Raw genomic sequence first — 20,280 nt, forward strand, 5'->3', positions numbered from 1 at the left:
CTCCTATGAGCTCCCACTTCACACTGAGATCATAATCATTATGCAGTAAGGTTGACTTGGTTGCCCACATGTTCAACAGCTATGTTTGAGTAACTCTTTTTTTAAAATTGGAGTATAGTTGATTTACAATATTGTGTTAATTTCTGCTGTACAGCAAAGTGATTCAGTTATACATATCTACATTCTTTTTATATATAGTCTTTTCCATTATGGTTTATCATAGGATATTGACTATAGTTCCCTGTGCTATACAGTAGGACCTTGTTGTTTATCCATTCTATATATAATAGCTTGCATCTGCTAACCCCAATCTCCCACTCCATCCCTCCCCCAACCCTTTCCCCCACTGCTTGGCAACCACAGGTCTGTTCTCTATGTAGTAATTATCTTTAATTTTTCCCCAATAATAGCCAAAATCCATTTTTACTTACCCAGTAAATTGGTGCTCATAATACTGCAATGTCCTCTTGAGAGTTTGCTGTATCATCTGGGGCTACAGAATAATAATAATAATAATAATAATATATTATCAGCAAATCAGTGTCATTCCCATTCTGAGTATCATAAGCAGATATGTAGCATCTGATTCATCTCACAAGAGTTTTTCTTTTACAATATAAACCCATCACGAATTCTGCCATGTATTTTCCCCACAGGAACTAATAATATGAGGCACTCAGCAATTACCCATAATTTCCCAATTTCAAATATGATAGCATTTCCTAGCCATATTTTCCCCAATGCTTTTGTACTAGCTATTAAGTTCAACAAAATACTCATTGGCTGCCTACAATAAACCTAGACATTGGGGGCAGTGGAGAGGGGTGTACTAAAGAAGATGAGTAATGCCCAGGTCAAGCCTGACTTCCTCAAGTGATTTCAAGCAAGGGTTCTAGAGTGTCCGAGAGGGGCCACAGTGTTTGGGGCAAGAAATGGGATCTGCAGAAAATACCTAAGCAGCTCATGACTGAATTTTATAATCCTCTCCTCTCCGTGACAGCTAAAGACAGAGTTTCTTAATCCCAGAGCAAGAATTATTCTAGGCTTATTTAGGCAACAGAGCCTCATCTTGGAGTCTCAGACCTAGGGAGGCATGAAAGTGACTCAAAGATCTTAAAACACAGAGTTCATTAACAAATTATAATAAGAACCAAATTCTCAGTGGCAAGGGTGTGAAGTTTTTAAATAATAAAAACTTCTAATCAAGTAGAAAAAAAGCTTATTACAACATTGATCTATTATAGCCATGGATAAATTTTGGGGGGTTATAATGACTCTGACACAGACCCTTCAAGATGTGAGAGCATCATGGTAGTTTGGTAATCTTGTGGGCTGTCACTAATTAACCACACAAACCTAGATAAATCTAAAAAGGTAATCTGCAGAAAGCATCTAGCACAATGCTGCTACCTAAGAAGCAGTTAATAAATATCAGTTTATTTCCCATCCCTAATCCTTCAAAGAGATTGTCTTAAAGATATGTAATTTAAAGGAGACTACAGAGATTGTTGTCAGGGTTCACTTGAACCTCTTCCATGTTTACCTCTCTATGAAAAATGTCCAGGATAGATGTAAAAATCTCCCTACCTAATACTTTCAACATCCTCCTTGGTAGCAAATGGCTATTTTAAAGCTTGAGGAAACTGAGCTTCAATTAAATCAAGGGCATCCGCTGAGAACTATTCTACACTACCATTTAGGAGAACATCTTCACTGAGCAAATCTAAGAGCTCAGATATATTCTTCACTTTAGCCAAGCCATTTCAGAAATTAATTTTAGGAGAAATCATCCTCCAAGTGTTCAAAGAAAGAGATACAGGGCAACTTCTTTCAACAGCTGTTTTTCCTTTATACTAGGTTAAAAAGATGAACATGAGGCCTCAAACTGGTACAGATGTTTCTGTTCATAAGAATAGAATCAAAGTAGAATAGCATGCCTAGGAAAGGAAAATCATTCCTGACCCATGAAGCAATGAGTCTGTTGAAAAATCTGAAGAAGGTGAAGCAGACACAGCAAACCTAACACACATGAAAAGTATGCTTTAAAAATCAAATCCATGGCCAACCTAAATCAAGTCATTATCAGTCACTGGCTCAGTACCCCTGGGATCTGAGCCTTCTGAACTGCTTTGGCAGTTTCTGAGCCAAGATAACTTTCTCTTTGGCAACACGCCCTAAAAGCAGTGAAAACCCACAGAGGGATTATCCTTCCAATAACCTCTGGTGACAAAATATGGAACAGAAAGCAGGAACTAGAGTGCATAGGGTCAGTTAAGACCAGAATGACCTCCTTTGTACCAAAGGCATTTTATTTTCCTGTACCAGGAATTTCCCAGTCATTAAAAAAAGCAACTGTTTGTGAAAGGAGTTAAGCCATTTAAAGAACTGACTTTTTTTCTTTTCTGAAGCAATTACTTTTACTCCCCAGCAGGAATTATATTTATAGTTTCCAAATACATTAAATGGAAAATGTTCTCTGGGCACATTCAACAAATCTTCAACTTCATAAAGATTTATATACTTCCTACTGCTTGCCAAATACAGTGGGCACATTCTGGTGGTCTGAACTGTAAGCATAGAAGCTGACTGCAGAGTATCCCCTGATCTTCAGAAAGCCAAGGCTGACTTCAATACAGACCTGACTCCTCACCATGGACTATCACCATGGATTCACTCCAATCTTCTTCAGAGTTTGCCTGATTCTGAGACATCTTCACAAAATCTGAGCCTCTCTGACATGAAAAAAAGCACAAAGTGAAGACCTGCACATGGGCCAAAGCCTTCGGAAGGGGTGACTTCTGCCTTGAGGGTTGTAGAGTCCATTCACTAAATGTCAATGTACACCAGTGATGCAAGTCAGTGTAGATTAGTGGGAAAAGCAAGGGCTCTGAAGATCTGCAGATCTTCTCTCTTTTTCTTTAAGAATGCACCTCCATACCAGTTCCATCCAACCTTCAACAGGCCAAAATCCCATCCCTCTTACCTGTATCTATCGTTTTCTTTAAGAAGGAGTTTGGAAAGATGATTTAGAAAAGAGGAGTTAAGATCAAACTGAGTTCAAAATCCAACTCTTACTCACGAACTAGACGACCTTGGGCAGTTTACTTAAGGTATCTGAAATGATTCCTTATGTGTATATTATTTTTATGGGAATTAATTGAAATAATTAAATCGAAGTCACTAGTACATAGTAGGTGCATAATAAATGATAGTTATGACTATGTTCACTGGGTTCCTACCCTCAAGAGTCTCAAAATCTAGTGGAGTACAAAGTTTATGTTAGAACACCCACCCCACAAGTACAATGTTTCAAGATCCTCATCAGCTAAAAAAATCAATAGACTTACCACTAATACTAATAATGAGAAGATGCTGCCTATTCCAGTTGAGGGGAAAATAGGAAAATGGCAGCGAATTTATAAATATTTTCAATGAAATCTTCAGATCAGTCCAGAGAGACGGTGACAAAAGCAGAAATCTCAGAAGATTGAGAATAGACCTAAATCCAGGCTTATAAGTGGGAAGGACATCGATGCACCATAGCTAAGATGAAGACTTCAAGCATTATGCTTTATAACTAATTAGAAACAACCCATGAACCTCCTTCTTATGACATAAAGAATGTTTAACAGGAGAGCTGGATGATGTAATATGTTTATAGCCATATGCTACAGGATCTGAAAGACAAGGGTTGGGATGGATACAAAATCCACTGTCCCTATCATACAAAAGAAAATCAAAGAAGTCTGTAATATTTTCTCTCCTTCCCCCAAACTAAGATAGAGATAGTGGTTTCCTACTGTCTCTACTCAACAGAAAGAAGCAATGGACAGGAAGACAGCTGGAAAGAGAAAGCAGCCATCTGTGTCCTGCACATGTATTGTCTAGGGCTCAAAGAGGAAGTACCCAAATCTTCCAATATGTGGCAACAAGAAGCCATCTTCATCTCTAGTCTCATTAACGGCTTCACTCTACTTAGCAGTGACTGACCCCCCCCAGACTAAATATTATGCTCATGAAAAGTCATGGGATCCAAACAGCCAACCATGAAATAATCCAAAAAGAGCCAGAGAAATTATCCCGGAGTAGTGGGAGGAAGCAGTTCTCAGCAACTGGCCCTTCAAGCTCAGACAGCCCTGCAGAGGCTCCCACACAGTCCCTGCTCTAGATATCTGCACCAGACGGTATGGGATCAGGCAGGAGTCAGGGAGTCAAGATGTGCGTGTGTGTGTGTGTGTGTGTGTGTGTGTGTGTGTAGCACATGAAATACAGTTGTCATCGTACAAAGTACACATACATCTCAATTCTACAGAGATGAAATTGTGGCTCAGACTGATTAAGTAAGTAGCCCAAGATCATATAGCTCGTAAGTGAATCAGTCACTGCAAGCCATGACTGGCTTCAAAGTGTGCAATCTTTCTACTAGATGCTTTGAGGGTCCCTCTCACCTTTACTATTCTGTGATCCTATATATTTTTAAAATATATACAGCCTTCATCATGCCAAAAACAAACAAACAAAAATCCACAGATAATTTAAAAACAAATAAACTTCTCATTTCTGCTTTATAACACAAAACCACAAGCTACAGAATTAATGGAAACAATAGGTCTGCCTTTAAAGAAACATCCATAAATAGCCATGTCATTTTATTTATTTAAGTATGAAAAAAGTATATTTCAATGTCAGAAACTAAATAATATGGATATATATTTAATTACCATTGCTCTAGGTCAGTGATTTTCAACTCTGCCTACAAATTAAAATCCCCTGGGGAGCTTTTAAAAAATTCCAATGACTGAGTGCCACCCCCAAACTTTCCAATACAACTGGTGGACCCATTTGTTTTTAATGTTAGTCAGGGTTGAAAACCTTTCATGTAAGATATAAACATGATGATCAAGACCAATACTCTATAAAAGTTACCTGAATAATTCAGCATTAATGAGAGTAGTTTCTTTACTCAAATATCAAAAGAAGAAAGCTTCTGAAAGATGTTCACACATAACTGCTAAATCAACACAGTTCCACTAATAGCTCATAGTTAAATATGATTTGTTAGGTAAACAGAGAACTATATTGCTTGAAGCATTTCCAAGTAATTCACTCCCATGCACTTATGTCAGTATTCAATTTTGTACCGACACATACATAACAATGCAACAATTAATACGATTGTTGCATTTAATCTATGCAAGGCACTGCTTTAAGCCCATTACATATATTAACTCCTTTGATCTTCACATTAACATTATGAGGTAGGTTATTATTTTACAGATTAGAAAACTGAGACACAGAAAGTTTAAGCTGTCCTATGTCAAAGAGGTAAAAAGAGACAAAGCCAGGGTTGAAACTCAGGCAGTCTGTTCCAGAATCCAAGCACTTAATCTCCAACCTGTACTGCACATAATTTTTAACACCCTGTATTTGGTTCAGCACTTTACATTTCATGTTTTTAATGCATATTATCCCAATCGAGCTTTGCACCAATCCAATGAAATAGTTAGATTGATATTATCACCATTTGACTAAAAAATAATCAAAGTTAGAGAGATTAGAAGCCCTCCTTTACAAAAAGAGCATCTTTTCCCCTAGGAAACTTCCATATTAAGAAAGCATTTTTTTAACATCAACATAAAAATGAAGAATCACATGGTTTCAAATTAATTGCTTGCTTCTTGACAACACACTTCATGTTCTTTAAACATATGTACACAAACAAGACCATAAGCAAAAATCATGAATAGCTTGTCTTAGATACACTTTCACTTTCCCATCCTTAGCTTTCCTTCACCCTCTTCCCTACCCTCTGAGTGTCCAGTTTAGTTACATTGCATTCTGATAGGACAAATCCCCACCACCATCATCTAAACTCCCAGAATAGGTCTCAAAAAAATCATCATTGCATATTCTCTTTCCTTCCTTCATCAAAATTTGAAATCCTCTTAGTACCCTGACCCCAGATGGTACTCAGGAGGAATCCTACTTAAAAAACTTGATCCTCAATCCTTACTAAGGTAAATGATGGTATAAATGGGCTTTACTACTTTATATAAGATGGTCTGAACCACTAAAGGTGGAATTTTGATAAATAGGAGGGTCAGTGAGAGATAAATTAGGGATTTTCATCACCCTCCAAATCACAATCCAAAGATCTTTACTTTCTTCATAACATAAGAGCATTTTGCTTATAAGGATATGATATGACAAATTTCTTCACTTAAACTGATCAAAATTATAATGTTAGATACCCTATCTTTATGGGTAGGCCTGTAGACACCAATGGATCAAATTATATGATTGGTATTTTTAACAAAACTAGTCAAAATAATAAGTCATGTCAAATAACCAGCATAGGTACTTCTGAAAGACATGTAATTGTAGTAATTGTCAGTCTTGCTAAAGATCCAGGCATAATATGAATTTTCCCAGCCTTTGACTAAACTTACTATATATAAGCCAAAAAGGAAAAAAAAAAAAAAAAAAACCACTGAAAATTAAATATAGAACTTTGAGTCAGGACCTCTGTATTTCAAGCCCAGCTGTGCTACTGACCTTTTTATAAAATTAGCCAAAATCTCTTCACCTGGGAGTAAAAAACCTTGGGGAAAAAAAATGCCTCCATTTTCCCATCTAAAAAACACATATAAGAAGTTCATAGTTCTCAGGGTCATTTGAAGTAAAGCATTGCAAAGTTAGCACTTGTAAACAGAGGGTCAGAATGTACCAGAGATTAAACCACTTTTCAGGAAACTTGGAATATCATCTGTGAACTACACCAGTAATTTCCTAAACAAAATTGGTAGTCCAGACAATTAACTACAGAAAGCAAAAATGATAAGTATGCTAAAAGAAAAAAATAAAAGTTGGAGATACATTATAATATATAGCTCTATACATACTGCTTGAAAATCTGCATGATTTCGTTCAATCTCCACTTTTATTCTCCTTGTGAACATAGGTACACATTTGAGTGACCTCATGAAAGCTTAGGGTGAAGGCTGACATTATGCTAATTGACCCACAACGGGATTCAAACTGATAACCTTGGCCTTATTAGAAGTAAGTTCTAGAGTTGGAAATATGGTGGAGGAAGAGCCAAGAAAAAAGATCCCTTTGGTTCCAGAAAATCTCCTGAAAAAGAGGAAGGCTTATCAAGCCCTGAAAGCCACCCAGGCAAAGCAGATGCTTTTGCAAAGGAAGGAGCAGAGAAAAGGAAAAGAGATCAAGTTTAAGCAACTAGAACGGTTCCTACATGATTCCTGGCGGCAACTACGTGACAGGGTGCGACTCAGACGACTAGAAGTAAAACCTCACGGCTTGGAAGTGCCAGATAAACATTCCTTGGCCTTTGTTTTATGCATCGAAAGGATTAATGGGGTGAGTTTACTGGTGCAGAGGACCATTGCAAGACTTCGCCTGAATAAGATGTTCAGTGGTGTCTTTATGCAAGTAACTCCTCAAACCATAAAAACACTTCGTATAGTGGAAACTTATGTGACCTGGGGATTTCCAAATTTGAAGTAAGTTCGGGAACTCATCTTGAAACGTGGACAAGCCAAGGTCAAGAATAAAATCATCCCTTTGACAGGCAACACAGTGATTGAGGAGCACCTGGGGAAGTTTTGTGTCATTTGCTTGGAAGACCTCATTCACGAAATTGCCTTCCCAGGGAAGAATTTTCAGGTGATCTTAGGGTTCTTGCACCCTTTCCAACTCTCAGTGGCCCTTCACGCTACCAAGAATAGAGGGGGCTTCCTCAAGGAAGTGGGCTCACCTGGCTATCGAGGTGAACGCATCAATCAGCTCATCCGACAGCTGAACTAAACCCAGTATATCGGAAAGCACAGTGCATTGGAAGCATGTGTTTTTGTTGTATGGAATTGTTACTCAGTATCTTCAAGCAAGATTATTTTCTGCTGTATCTTCAGAAACTGGAGGGGAAAGGTCAGGGAAAAGATGGTGATGTTCAGGGCAGGCACTTTTTATCCCACTTCAGTTACAAGAAAAAGTTCCTGTGTGTTTTGCGGTCTGCAAACACCGCCGTCCACCTCTGAAACCAGCAAAGGACTTGTGCCATGGAGGAGGGAGTCCTGTTTTATCACACCTATCCTGGGATTTAATGTTGGTGAACGAATGAATACCCACACATGAATACAAGACAGCAGTGGACCAGGCCCAGGGGCATATTGAACCTGGGGTATCCAAGGGCCTTGTTTTGGAAAGAACTTGAAATACAATTAGAAAGAAGCACACAAAAGCAATGCTCGGTTGTCTGCTGTGAAAAAAAAAAAAAAAGTAAGTTCTAATTAGCAGAGCACAGTGTTCATTACCATTTAATTATTGATTTTAAACGGAATATATTTAACATATACTCAACGTGATAATTAAGTCTTTCTATACAAAATATCTTTCCTTTCCAAATGTCTTCCCCTTTGTTATTTTTTAATGCCCTTCCAAAAGAGCGATTGAATTTCAATTTGACAAGACCTAACACCATCAATACTGATTTAATCTGAAGACATATATATATTCTTTGAACTGAAACAGATTCAAAGGGCTATTTATTAGTTCTTCTCCACCTCAGGCAAGAGCACATTTAAGTAATACAAGAATTTCTGTTTTCAACGAACACCAGAAAATAATACCGCCACCTTCAGTTTGTATAACACTTCACAGTTTACGAATCACTTTCTTTTCCTTCATCTCATTATATATTCACAACAACCTTGTAAGTCTCAGATATAATTATCCACATTTTACAGATGAAAATGCTGAGATTCAGAGAGGTTAAGATGTTTTGCCTCAGCTACATGCTGGAAAGAGATGTCAACTAGACAAGAACTTAGGTCTCCTATGCTATTTCTTCCACAAGCTGCTGCCTCCATTGGTAATTTATCTCACTTTGGTGACCATTAGTAAGTTATTCCATGTACCTAACTGAAATTCCTTATTTCCTTTTATTTTTTTCTGTAATGCATATGAAAACAATGTTGAAAATTGTTTCCCCAAATTTGTAAATGTTGTTATTTAAATAGTTCTGGTAGGATCATTAACTTCTTAATAGGGAAACTTCAGGAGAAACACTTTCCTGGTCACCATCTTGGTCAACTTGGTTGTCTGAATAAAAATCCTGACTATGAGACAAGATGATACCGCATCTAGACATCTCAGGAAAATTGATATTGCTTTATTGCAGACCTTTGGAGAAACATGATTTCAGTCCTAAACCCTTAAAACAAACAGGACCTCACAGATGGCACAGGGCTGACTCAGTCTACAAAGTGAAATAAGAGTAAGCTTTCTGGATTCAATGCTCTAATAGAAGTTGAGTGCTAAGTGTCAAACAATTGGTCCAACACATTACATGCCCCAACTCATTTAATCCTCACAAAAATCCTGTAAGAGAGGAAGAAGTCTTACCCCAATTTTATAAATGTGAAAATTGAACCCAGAGAAGTTAAAAAAAACTTGCCCGAAGTCACTTAGGTAGTAAGTATCTAAGTCTATTGTGTCTGATCTATACCTGACTGCCTCCAAAAGCCAAGCTTTTAATCTTCTCCTCTAAATTAAAATACATGTTCTATATTTACCAAGGCAGAAAAGGTTACAGTTGAAAGGGATAATTATGTCTTAGCTAGACTGTATAATTTTGGATACAGCATTTATTTTTCTGAACCGCTATTACCTATATTATAAAATAGAGGAATTCCTAGCATAACTGTTTCTCAGGGTTGGTGTAAGCACCAAATGAAATAAAACTATGAAGTAGTATACAAATATGTGTTATATGTTAATTCTATGCAAAAATCTGTTGATGAGGAGCTTGTCAAAAAATTATTAAATTGAACTAAACTGACTACATCTAACACCTAGGACTGTTGAGAGGCATGCCTCATAGCCCAAAGATGCCAATTATATGCTGCCAAGCTAATTAGTGCCATTTCAAGTCAGGTTTAGCAATGACCTTCATGTCAGGAAATAATTTCTAACCTATTAAAATATCTTTGCAGCCTCCACTTGAGCATTTCCAAAGAATTCTCTATTGTTTCCAGTACCTAGAAGTTACAATGAGGTGTTTCCCAACAAGAGCCTGGAAATGAGAGAAGTGATATTTCTGTTTGACAGTTGTTATAAAATTAACTCATAAAACAGGGAAATGTTTTGTTAACCCTAAATGCTTAAACAATAGTTTGTAAATGGGTGACTGGGAATTACCTTCAAATACTAGCCATGGTATAGCTCCAGACAAAGTAGGCTACTGAGCAATAGAAAGTGGGTGAAATTAGAGAGGGCAACCCATAGGAAAGAGAAGGGAGGAGAATAGTTTATGAAACATTACCTCTAATACTGTTCAAGAGCATACTGGTCCTCTATCACATTGAGATAAATTATTCTTAAGGTAAGGAAAATTCTTCAACCATCTTAATGAAAATGAGAGTCTCATGAATGAATATGGAGTATCAGGTCTCATTGTCACGGCCTTCCCTACAACCAGATAGACCCTTAAACTGGATTAAAGAATTTGGCATGAAATTCATTTTGCTCTGGCTCTCCATGGATTAAAGCAAACTTTTGGTTATGACTTGGCTCCTCATGTAGCCTGAATAGGTAAGAAAAGTGCTGCCCATGCAGACTTTGAGTACTAAGCTTCATTTCACAGTTATTGCTCACTTTGAAAAAGTAAACTGTCATTCAGGTGCCAACAAAAGTGCCATGGGCATTTTGTTTAGCCAGTCAGTGGCTAAGAGTCTGATTATTTCAGGACTCAGACAAGCCCAAGTCCTTGGAGTTTAAAAGTTTCAGATGCTGAAATATGCCGAAACCATCAAAATACTACCCAGGGATTGTCCTGCTCAGCTCTACTGCTTCAACCTCTCTTGGAAGATAAAACTCAACAAGGGTCTAAATATAATCAGATCTAGTGTTGACTATAATCTGATGATCCAAACAGATATGAAATCTTCTTACTAGGCAGATGTATGGCAGATAATGACTGCCATGTCATCAATGTTTATGATGAACTACGTTCCTAAGCTAGAGGTATAGAATAATCACACTTCTTTCTGGAAAAAAAAATGCAAGTCAAAGAATACTAATACTGCATGACATGAAAAGTCTTATTTTTTTCATTTAACTCTACCTGAGCACGTTTTTTAACCTAGGTATCACTCCATTGTATAATATCTATTATATTGCTTCCTCATTCTTTCTAGTAAATTATTTAATTACAGCATAATTATGTATGATCTGTGAAGAGAAATGTATACCCTTACAAACATAACTATTTCTATGATAATCATGACTTCCTTCATATTCAGAAATCATATGACTAGTAATGTCTTTGCTGTTCCCAGACTCTGCAGCATAAGTTAAGCTGTTGGCAGTGAGGATGGCTTTTGTCACTCTGTTCATAGCTGCCTCACCCATGGGAGCCTGGAGCATACAAACATGACAGTGGACAGGCAAACTAGGTCAGCCTAGAGACAGAGCCCTGATGAAGAAAGAACACTTTGTCATTTCTAACACGGGTCTATATTATATGAACTCACAGCATAGTCAGGAACTAAACAATTGGTGACAGAAGGTAAGGTTCAAGAAAACCAACAGGAAATTGCTACCAGCCACCACTTGCAAGTCACAAAGTACGAAACATATGGGAAGCAAAATAGGAAATAGGGAATCTATGTGAACAATATTGTATATTACTAAATTGCTTTATTGAACAATTCATGGACATGTTGAAAGACACATCATGGTGAAAAGAGCTTAGGACCTGAAACAGGAAAACCAGGCACTAAAATAGGTGATTACAAGCTCTTGACTTTAGGCAAGTTACTGTTCCCCTCTGAGCTTTGGTTTCCCCATCCTTAAATTGGACCTCCTTACTTCATACATTTCCTGAGTGAATTAGGGTGATGAAATGAATATTATAAAACATGCTTTGTAAGCTCTAAATAGATATCACTTATTTCTTGTGGTTTTTCTGTATGGAAAGTATAGGTTAGCACATCATTCTCTCATAGTCCTGAAGTGGGGGAAATCAAGAAGAAAAAAAATGGTGTCACTAATGTTTCGTGTTTTTAGATGTTAAAAAAGTCATCTGGTGAAAGCCCCTGGTTTTTCAAAATTCTCTTCAAATCTGCTCACACTAAAAACTAACTAATCAAAATAAGCCATTTAACACAAAATTGGTTATAATAATGTGAATTGGTATAGAGGTCATTGTAGAAGACCTCCAGCAAAGAACATTAAACTTGCTCACATTAGAACCAAATTTTTATCTATGTAGTATTTCTTAGCCATTTTTTTTTTGTCTTAACTACCTAACAGAAGATTAGGGGAAAAGGGGCAGAGAGTAAAATGATGTAAGAACAGTTGCCTACAGAAGAGGGGAAATGTTTCTGGCACAGTATTTTTTTTCTCAAATTCTTTCTAGAATACTACAAGAGTTTTAAATATCTTGCTCTGGCATTCAGCTATACAAATATCAAATGTTGACCCACACAAATCATGTACACACATTCACACCAAACAACAGAGAGTTTTAATGATATGATGTTTAGGAACAAGGTATTAATTAGATATCATTCACTATTTTTCAGTCTTAAAAAATTATTTTAATTTCCTTGCATGCATAAGGGCTGTTGATTGGAATTTCCAAGGCAAATTCATTGCAGGGGCATCCATAATTGGCATAATACCTATTAATCCATAAATTATTCATTTAAGTAACAAGTCTCTGTAATCTCTAGGCATTATAAAATATAAGGACAACATAAGCCCTATTTAGTCCCATGGGTCTTCTTTTAAATGAACCCTGAAGTAGCAGTAATAGTTCTTAAAAGTAACAGAAAATAGTTCATGATATAAAATTAATAAGTATAATGCCACATGATCAAAGGTGCTATAGATTATTATTTGTTTTTATCCACCAATATATCTACATCATTCATACAGACCAAAAATATTAAATAATTTACTGTGTCTACAGAGATCTTCATATGGCTTTGTAAGGAGTGCCCAGACATACACATTTCCATATAGTCGTCAATATATGTCACAGCATTGTGGAGCCAGACACCAAATTTGATTTTAGGAGCACCAAGAGAGCTATCCCCATCCTATCCATCCCCTCAAGGCTCCCTCCAAAACTTACTTTTCACTCCTGCAAAGGCGCTTAAAATAAAAAGAAGTACTTTTCAATTAATAATTTAACATAAGGTATGTAAAATGCACATAGTCCAATTTGTCTGGTGGGAGAGACTCATAGCAGATTTTTGTGGCAAGGGGTTTTGTTATAGGAATCAAGAGAGATAGAGATAGAGAAAGAGATAGAGATAGAGATAGATAGAGATAGAGATAGAGATGGGGAGGGGGGAGAGAGTGATTGAGAATAAGGACTACCAAAAGTAAATACTTTACAATTTTTTCTCAAACTTAATTCAAAATATATCAGAGTTTACACAAGTATAAAATGCCAAGGCAGAAACTGTGATATGCTTGACATTGATATGACTTTGCTTTTGTTTCTACTAGTTACTCTGGAAGAGCAAAATAATAAACTTTGTTACTTTAGGTTTTTAAGATGTTTCTAGACAGGTATATCTTGATTTGACTTATAGATCACATAAAGTGGCTGAATACCTTATCTAATGGCTAAAAATTGTTATTCTGATCTTATTTTTATATTTTATATTTATATTTTATAACTAACATTTTCATTGACCTGTATTTGAAAGTGTATTCTTTGAAAAATTATGTCTCTTGGGGTAACTTGTAGTAAAATGCTTTTTCCAACTACATATCCAAAGGAATTGTTCATTTCATTACAGTTATCTTTAATGCCATTGGTTAATATATCCCATTGCTATAATCAAAATAACTGGGTATCTATGTTAACTATGTATTTGAGACTGAGATATTTCTCAGTAGTCAAGAATGCTAAGTTAATGGTGGAAAATTACATTCACAACTTAAAGTAGTATTTTATTTCCTCCATCCTCCCCCACTCCCATCCCAAGAATGCAGCTGAATAAGGAGACAACTGCTTAAGTCCTTAAAAAAACAGCAGGCAGCAGCCTCACACACCACAATTCTCACAGTTAGCCCCTTGCAAGCTGTGGAAGAAGCTCACCCATTCTCTTTCAACAGGAAAGTTAAGTTTGTACTTTGCAAGCACACTTTTGGAGAAAGAACAATTCAGAACAAAAGGAAAGATTGGTTTTCTTTGAAATGTGTTTATAATGGCAATGAGTTAACATAAGAGGGGAAAAAAAAGAAGGCTTTATAGCTTGCAAATGATGTCATGTCTACAAAGTGTTTATTGGTCTTTATATCAGGAGGAAACAATAAATCGTTCTTCACCAGCAACCACACTAGAAACTTCCTCATATCTGCCTGAAGTTTCAAATGGAATTACAGTAATATGTAGCTAAAATTTATTCTTTCCCTCAGTCTGTTCCATTACAACATAATCGTCTCATCATTATCACTGCTTACAATAAATGCCTTTGGAGGCAGATTCTTTGTTAAGGAGGCAAAAGTCATTTTCATTACTGTGGCAATTTCTTTAAAAAGACACAATTAGAGTAAGTATACCTACTCCAGATTTCTACTGAATTAAATTTTTAAATTCAGAATCAGACAGAGTCATTCCTTTTCTGATCTATATAATCAATAATAGATCGATAGATAGATAAACATATAGATTTCAAAAATGCTATTAAAGTAAACTCAGGTTTATATCTGTAAATATATGATAAAAATACAATTTGTAAGTCTCTGCATTCTTTCCTTTCTGAAAACAAATAAATTCCTTAAATTAGAAACCAAATATTTGTAAGACAACATTCAAAAATCAAATTTTCTCCCATATCACAAAAGGAAAAAACGAAATTGGAAGACAGGCTCAGAGTAACCCTGCACTGAGAATTTGGTCAACAGGCATTAAAAGAGATATATTTTTCTTTTGTTGAGATCTACAGAAACTTACTAAATTGAGATGACAGGCTTCTCACTAGTGCAGCAACACGTACTCCCTAAATTTGCTGTTGGGGTAATATGAATTTTTCTTCCAAAAGTTCTTGCTTTCCCTTGGGAAAACTTTATACAAAAAAGAGGTTGGAAGAAAGATAAAATCTTTCTTAAATTTTATCCCTGAAATGTTTGCAACAGAATCACAAGAAAAAAATGGTAAGGGGGAAGAGGGGGGCAGTGGGGAGCGCAGATTATAAGTATTTTCTATAATTGAGACATATCAAATTCCTGGCACAGAAAAGGCCAACACAAATATCTGTTTAATAAACTAATGTTAATTTTTAAAAAATATATATATTTAGATCATGTAGAAAAAAATTATTCTTACTTGCTAATATATAATGTAAATTGATTAGTGTAGCATATTACAAGAGTATTTAAGGAAAATCCAGTAAAATACTGGATAAAAATCCAATAAAATACTTTTTATTTTTTAACCCTGCAGATGACTAGAGCCATTTTGTGCTCCATAGATCTTATGTTTTGGCTCAGGACACAATAAAGTCAAGCATATATAGATGGTGTATAGTAAATATATGATGAAGGAAGAAAGGATAATAGGATATAATAATTACTTACATTTGTATAAAATGTTTTGCCTATTTTGTTGCTCTTGCTACTGATTTTATTTTTCTAAAATGCATCTGTATTTATCATCCTACTTCTTTCTTATTTGTGTAGTATAGTTAGTATAGTTGTGTAGTATAGTTAGAATAAATGTCTTTATATTCACTCTAAATTTAATCCTTTAACAAATACTTACTGATCAGCTACCACATGCTAGGCAGTAGTAGACTTGGGATTTGGAAGTATATAAAAATAGACAAAAATCCTTGCTTGCTGAAATTGAGTAAAATTCCCACAGGAATGAAAATGGAGAGGGCCAAGAAGTGCCGTTTGATTGTGTAAGTCTTGTTTGGCCTTATTTTGTCTTCCACACCACCTTTCAACTGTGTAAAATATATTCAGTATAACAACAAAGTAGAGTCCTATTCACTTGGCTCCTAATACCTCAAGAATTCCTTCCTTTAGTGACCTTTTCATCAATGTCAAAAAGAGGTCCAACGCTAAACAAAGTCATATCAGACACAGAGATGGTAAGAATATAGGTTATATACATAAAATATGTATCTCAAATTACCTTTAAAACTAAAAGAGAACAAGCTAGTACAAGCATAAATCAATTTACAAAGTCTTATCTTTAGAAGAATGAGAGTAAATCTGAAGTTTTCAAAAAGTGATTTACATTGGAATATACCAAAAAATGTACACTTCATGGTTTAAATACAAAATTTCTGAAGAATGAATTACTAACATATCAGACCTCATTTGACACCCTATGGTCAGTGTAGCTGCCACAGATAAGGTATAACTAGAGAACTGCAATTTAAATTTGACAAAATTACTGACCAATGAGTTATAGTGGTAAAATCAAGATAAGATCGTGATATTACAGGTGTAAATTACAGGTGTAAATAAAACTAAAATCTGATAGCTGTCTTTGCACTATACTCCTACTATGCCATATTGTATTCCCCTTGGGTACAGAGAAATAAGTATCCTTACTTTTGGCAAAGGAGCTACAGAATGGCTCTAAGTCAACTCTATCCTTTCCCAAAGCCTATTTATCTCATCCATCTACAGCTTTTTTGACTACTCTGTTATCTTCAAACATGAATTTCCATTTCTTTAATAAACTTTGATTTGCCCTCACAGGTCCTGCTGATTACCTCACTTTACTTGTATTGCCAAATGTCTTGGAAGACAAATTTATGCCCATGATATCCTTTGTTTACTCATCATATATCCTCTCTTTAAATCTCATTAAACAGGTTTCCTTCTCAGTTGCACGACTGACATCACTTCTGAAGGCCACCAGAAACCTCATTGGTACTGGGTTTGAAAGTACCAGTCTTAAATTCACATCATTTTTCAAATATCAACCAGCTGCTCTCCAGTCACCTCCCACCACATAACCAAACAAAAAAGCATCCTAGCACCTACATTCTTCTGATTCCCTTTTCTATACTGCTTTTCAATTCTCTACTGTTCTTATTTTTCCTCTCTTTCAATAAGACATCTTGTCAATTTTCAAGATATTTGCTATTACCTCCATGAACTGTCACCCAAACTCCAATGCTAAATCTTTAATGGTCTATTTATTGAGTCTTCTGCCTACAATATGACAGGCACTGTGCTGAGGCTGGTGAACCAATAACACCAAGCTCACAAAGAACTCACAGTCCAGAGCCAACCATTTGCACCTAAATTCAAAAAGTCCAAATCCAAGGTTATCATTATATTCCTTCCAAATGTCACCTTCCCATTGCTGATTTTTGCACTTTTATTAATGCCATCACAATTCTCAAACACACTATTGTAGGCAGGGTTCCCTGGGAAGCAGACTCTGAGAAGATTAGAATGCAGAAAGCTTATTAAGGGGTACTCTGGGGATCAATACCCATGAAAGAGGAAGAAGTTGGACTGTGATGCCATCTCAGTGGAGACCACCGCTGACCCTACGTGGAGTTCTACCTTCAAAGTTGGCTGAATTAGGTCAAAAGGGGCAAGTCTTCATATCCATATGCTGATTAGTCACTGGAATGGGGAATGACGTTGGGCAAGGCATCTCTTTTCAGTCCAGGCAATACATATAGGAGACTGACAGCTGAGGGTCACTGTCAGCAGCACTCCTAGCATCTAGGGAAGTTAGTCCATCACTACTAAAGTAGGGGCATCTAGGCAGTACATCACAATGTCCACCACACTCAGACGGGTGAAATATACAAATATGGTGGAAGAAATAGAGTTTGGAGCTAAACAGACCAAGATTCTAATCTTATTCTCCATCAGTAAGTAATTAACTGTGATCACAGGCAAGTCACTCAACTTCTCTCAATCTCTCATAAGACTATTTTGAAAATTCAATGATACATATTATGAAAACACTTAATGCTGGATCCCCAGTAGTTGCCTAACACATGTTCATTCTTCTTCTTCTACCCTGTATGTTTTTTTTTAACTATGCTCTTTCTTTTCTAGGTACTAAGACTTCTTTCAAAATGACGTTTATTCAGTCAATAAAGAGGTACTGAGAACCTGCTTTTAGCCAGGACTATTCTAGGCACTACAAAGACCACTATGAACAACTCAGACAAGGTTCCTGCCCTTGAACAGCTTAAATTACAGCAAGGGAAGACAATACATAAGTGAGTAAGTAAATAAAAAGATAACTTCTGATAGTGAGTGCTGGTCGAAATAAACAATGATGTTAAAGAGCATGGTTGATGGGAGAGAGCTACTGTCTGATGAGGTGACACTGAGCTGAAACCTGAAAGCCAAGAAAAGACCAATCATGTGAAGGACTGGACTGAGGGGGTATTTCTGACACAGGGGATATAGAATACAAGTCCTGAGGCAAGATAATACTTTCCTGGAATGTTCAAGGAGTGTACTATAGAACCATAAGTGTAAATTACAGTTCATGAGGTGAGGTCAGATAGGTAGTCCCTTGGTACTTGTAGACCATAGTAAAGCATCACTCCTGCATTACTGTTGTGAGTACGAAAATAGAATAAAATGTGTAGAGCATTTAGTACAGTGTCCAGCACATGGTAAATCAGCAATTATTATTACTAGCATCATCATCTTCATTACAGTTTCAACTGATCTTTTACATACAGACCCTTCCTTTGTCCATATGTCCTCCATATGTCCATATGCCAAATAAGGACACGTTGGGATAGGATGAAAAAGAGGGGCAAAAATAGCTGTCATGCACATCATTTGGTAATTTTTAAAAAGCAGTTTTACATTTTTTAAATCCAAATGGATCATATAAAATTTCTGTCTGAATGCCCCACTTCTTTTGTGTGTTTAATGCATATTGAGTGCATACTAATGAATCAATAAGTACTCATTTGCTAAATAAATGCTGTCTGAATGAATGAATGTGAGGGGTAAGGGAATGAGTGAATAAACAAGTGACCAGTAAGAATACATTTATTTTTAAGATTTCTGGGAAGGAATTTCTGGGAGATTTCATAAGTCTGAAATGTGCACCCAAGATAGTTAAAAAATATTTCCCATAAAAAGCAGGAGAATGCTGAGCAACAACCATAAAAAAGGAAATTTCTATAGGTTTTGGAAAAGATGTGGCTGGAGTTAACTCAAGTTACCAGGAGATGTGATTTACAATATACAGGTCAGTAAGATGCTGATAAGAAGCAGTTAATGAAAGCCACCAAAATTAATTGATAATTTACTGTATTCCAATTACTGTGTATGCATTATACTTTTAATCTTCATAATCCTATAAATTATTACCTTCATTTTATAAATAAGAAAATGAGCCTTATAGAGGATTATCCAAGAATTCACAATATAATGACCAGGGTTAGTGTCTGACTCTAAAACTTGTTCTATTCCCAGAATGTAGAGAGTGAAGGAATCTGAAACAATGCCTTAGTCCTCAAGCAATCAGCATAGCAGCATGACGAAGCAACTAATAACAGACACATTGTCTTCAGTTCACTATTCACATTTTACTACATATTTACCCTTGAGTGAGAAATTAGTCTTATTACATATGATTTCAGAGATGGGAAACAGAGCCAGAAAAGTTATTTCCCCAAAGTAAAATTAAAATAAAAAACAGAAGGCAGCATTAATTGCATTGTAGCCTCTGTCCACCAGTGCCCTTCTCCCCACCCATCCTGCACACACACATACACTAACAGGCATTTTTCAAGAAAAAACTAGACAAGCACATTAACCAAACTATACACAGAACTCTAAAAGTTAAAAAAACAAAACAAAACCTTTTTTTTTTTCAAATCATGCCTAATTTGCCTCCCATTGCCTGAGACTCCCTGGTGGAAGAAGAGAAACTGAGCACGCATATTAACTCTTTCAGACCGCCAAGGACCATTTAGTACCTTAGTGCTCCTATGTAGAGGAAATTTCATATTGTAAAGCATTTGATTATCTAAAACACTCCACTTACATGGTAACTAGCCTTATCATGATGATCATTTTGAAATGTATAGAAATATCAAAACACTAAGAAACAAAAAAGTACTAGGGATGTAACGTACAATGTGATAAATATAATTAGCACTGCTGTGTGTTACATATGAAAGTTAAGAGAGTAAATCTTAAGAGTCCTCATCACAAGGAAAAATTATTTTTTTCTATTTCTTTAATTTTGTATCCATATGAGATGATGGATATTCACTAAAC

General features: G+C 36.0%; 1 protein-coding gene and 1 pseudogene across 2 annotated transcripts in view; one reads left to right on the top strand and one right to left on the bottom strand.

The window, feature by feature from the left end:
* The window catches only part of GUCY1A2 (guanylate cyclase 1 soluble subunit alpha 2), a gene marked incomplete at both ends in the record, with an annotated part of 393,777 nt that overhangs the window by 359,884 nt on the left and 13,613 nt on the right, over positions 1-20,280 (bottom strand). The window contains one exon of the mRNA XM_079709222.1: positions 432-493. Coding sequence (XP_079565348.1) covers positions 432-493 — 62 coding nt within the window. The remainder of the gene's footprint in view (positions 1-431; positions 494-20,280) is intronic.
* On the top strand, positions 7,084-7,827 carry LOC307056088 (large ribosomal subunit protein uL30-like; annotated as a pseudogene). The gene has a single exon. The product of its transcript is annotated as a large ribosomal subunit protein uL30-like (transcript).

The sequence above is a fragment of the Hyperoodon ampullatus genome (assembly GCF_949752795.1).
Source record: "Hyperoodon ampullatus genome assembly, chromosome: 7".
In the NCBI taxonomy this organism is placed as follows: domain Eukaryota; kingdom Metazoa; phylum Chordata; class Mammalia; order Artiodactyla; family Ziphiidae; genus Hyperoodon; species Hyperoodon ampullatus.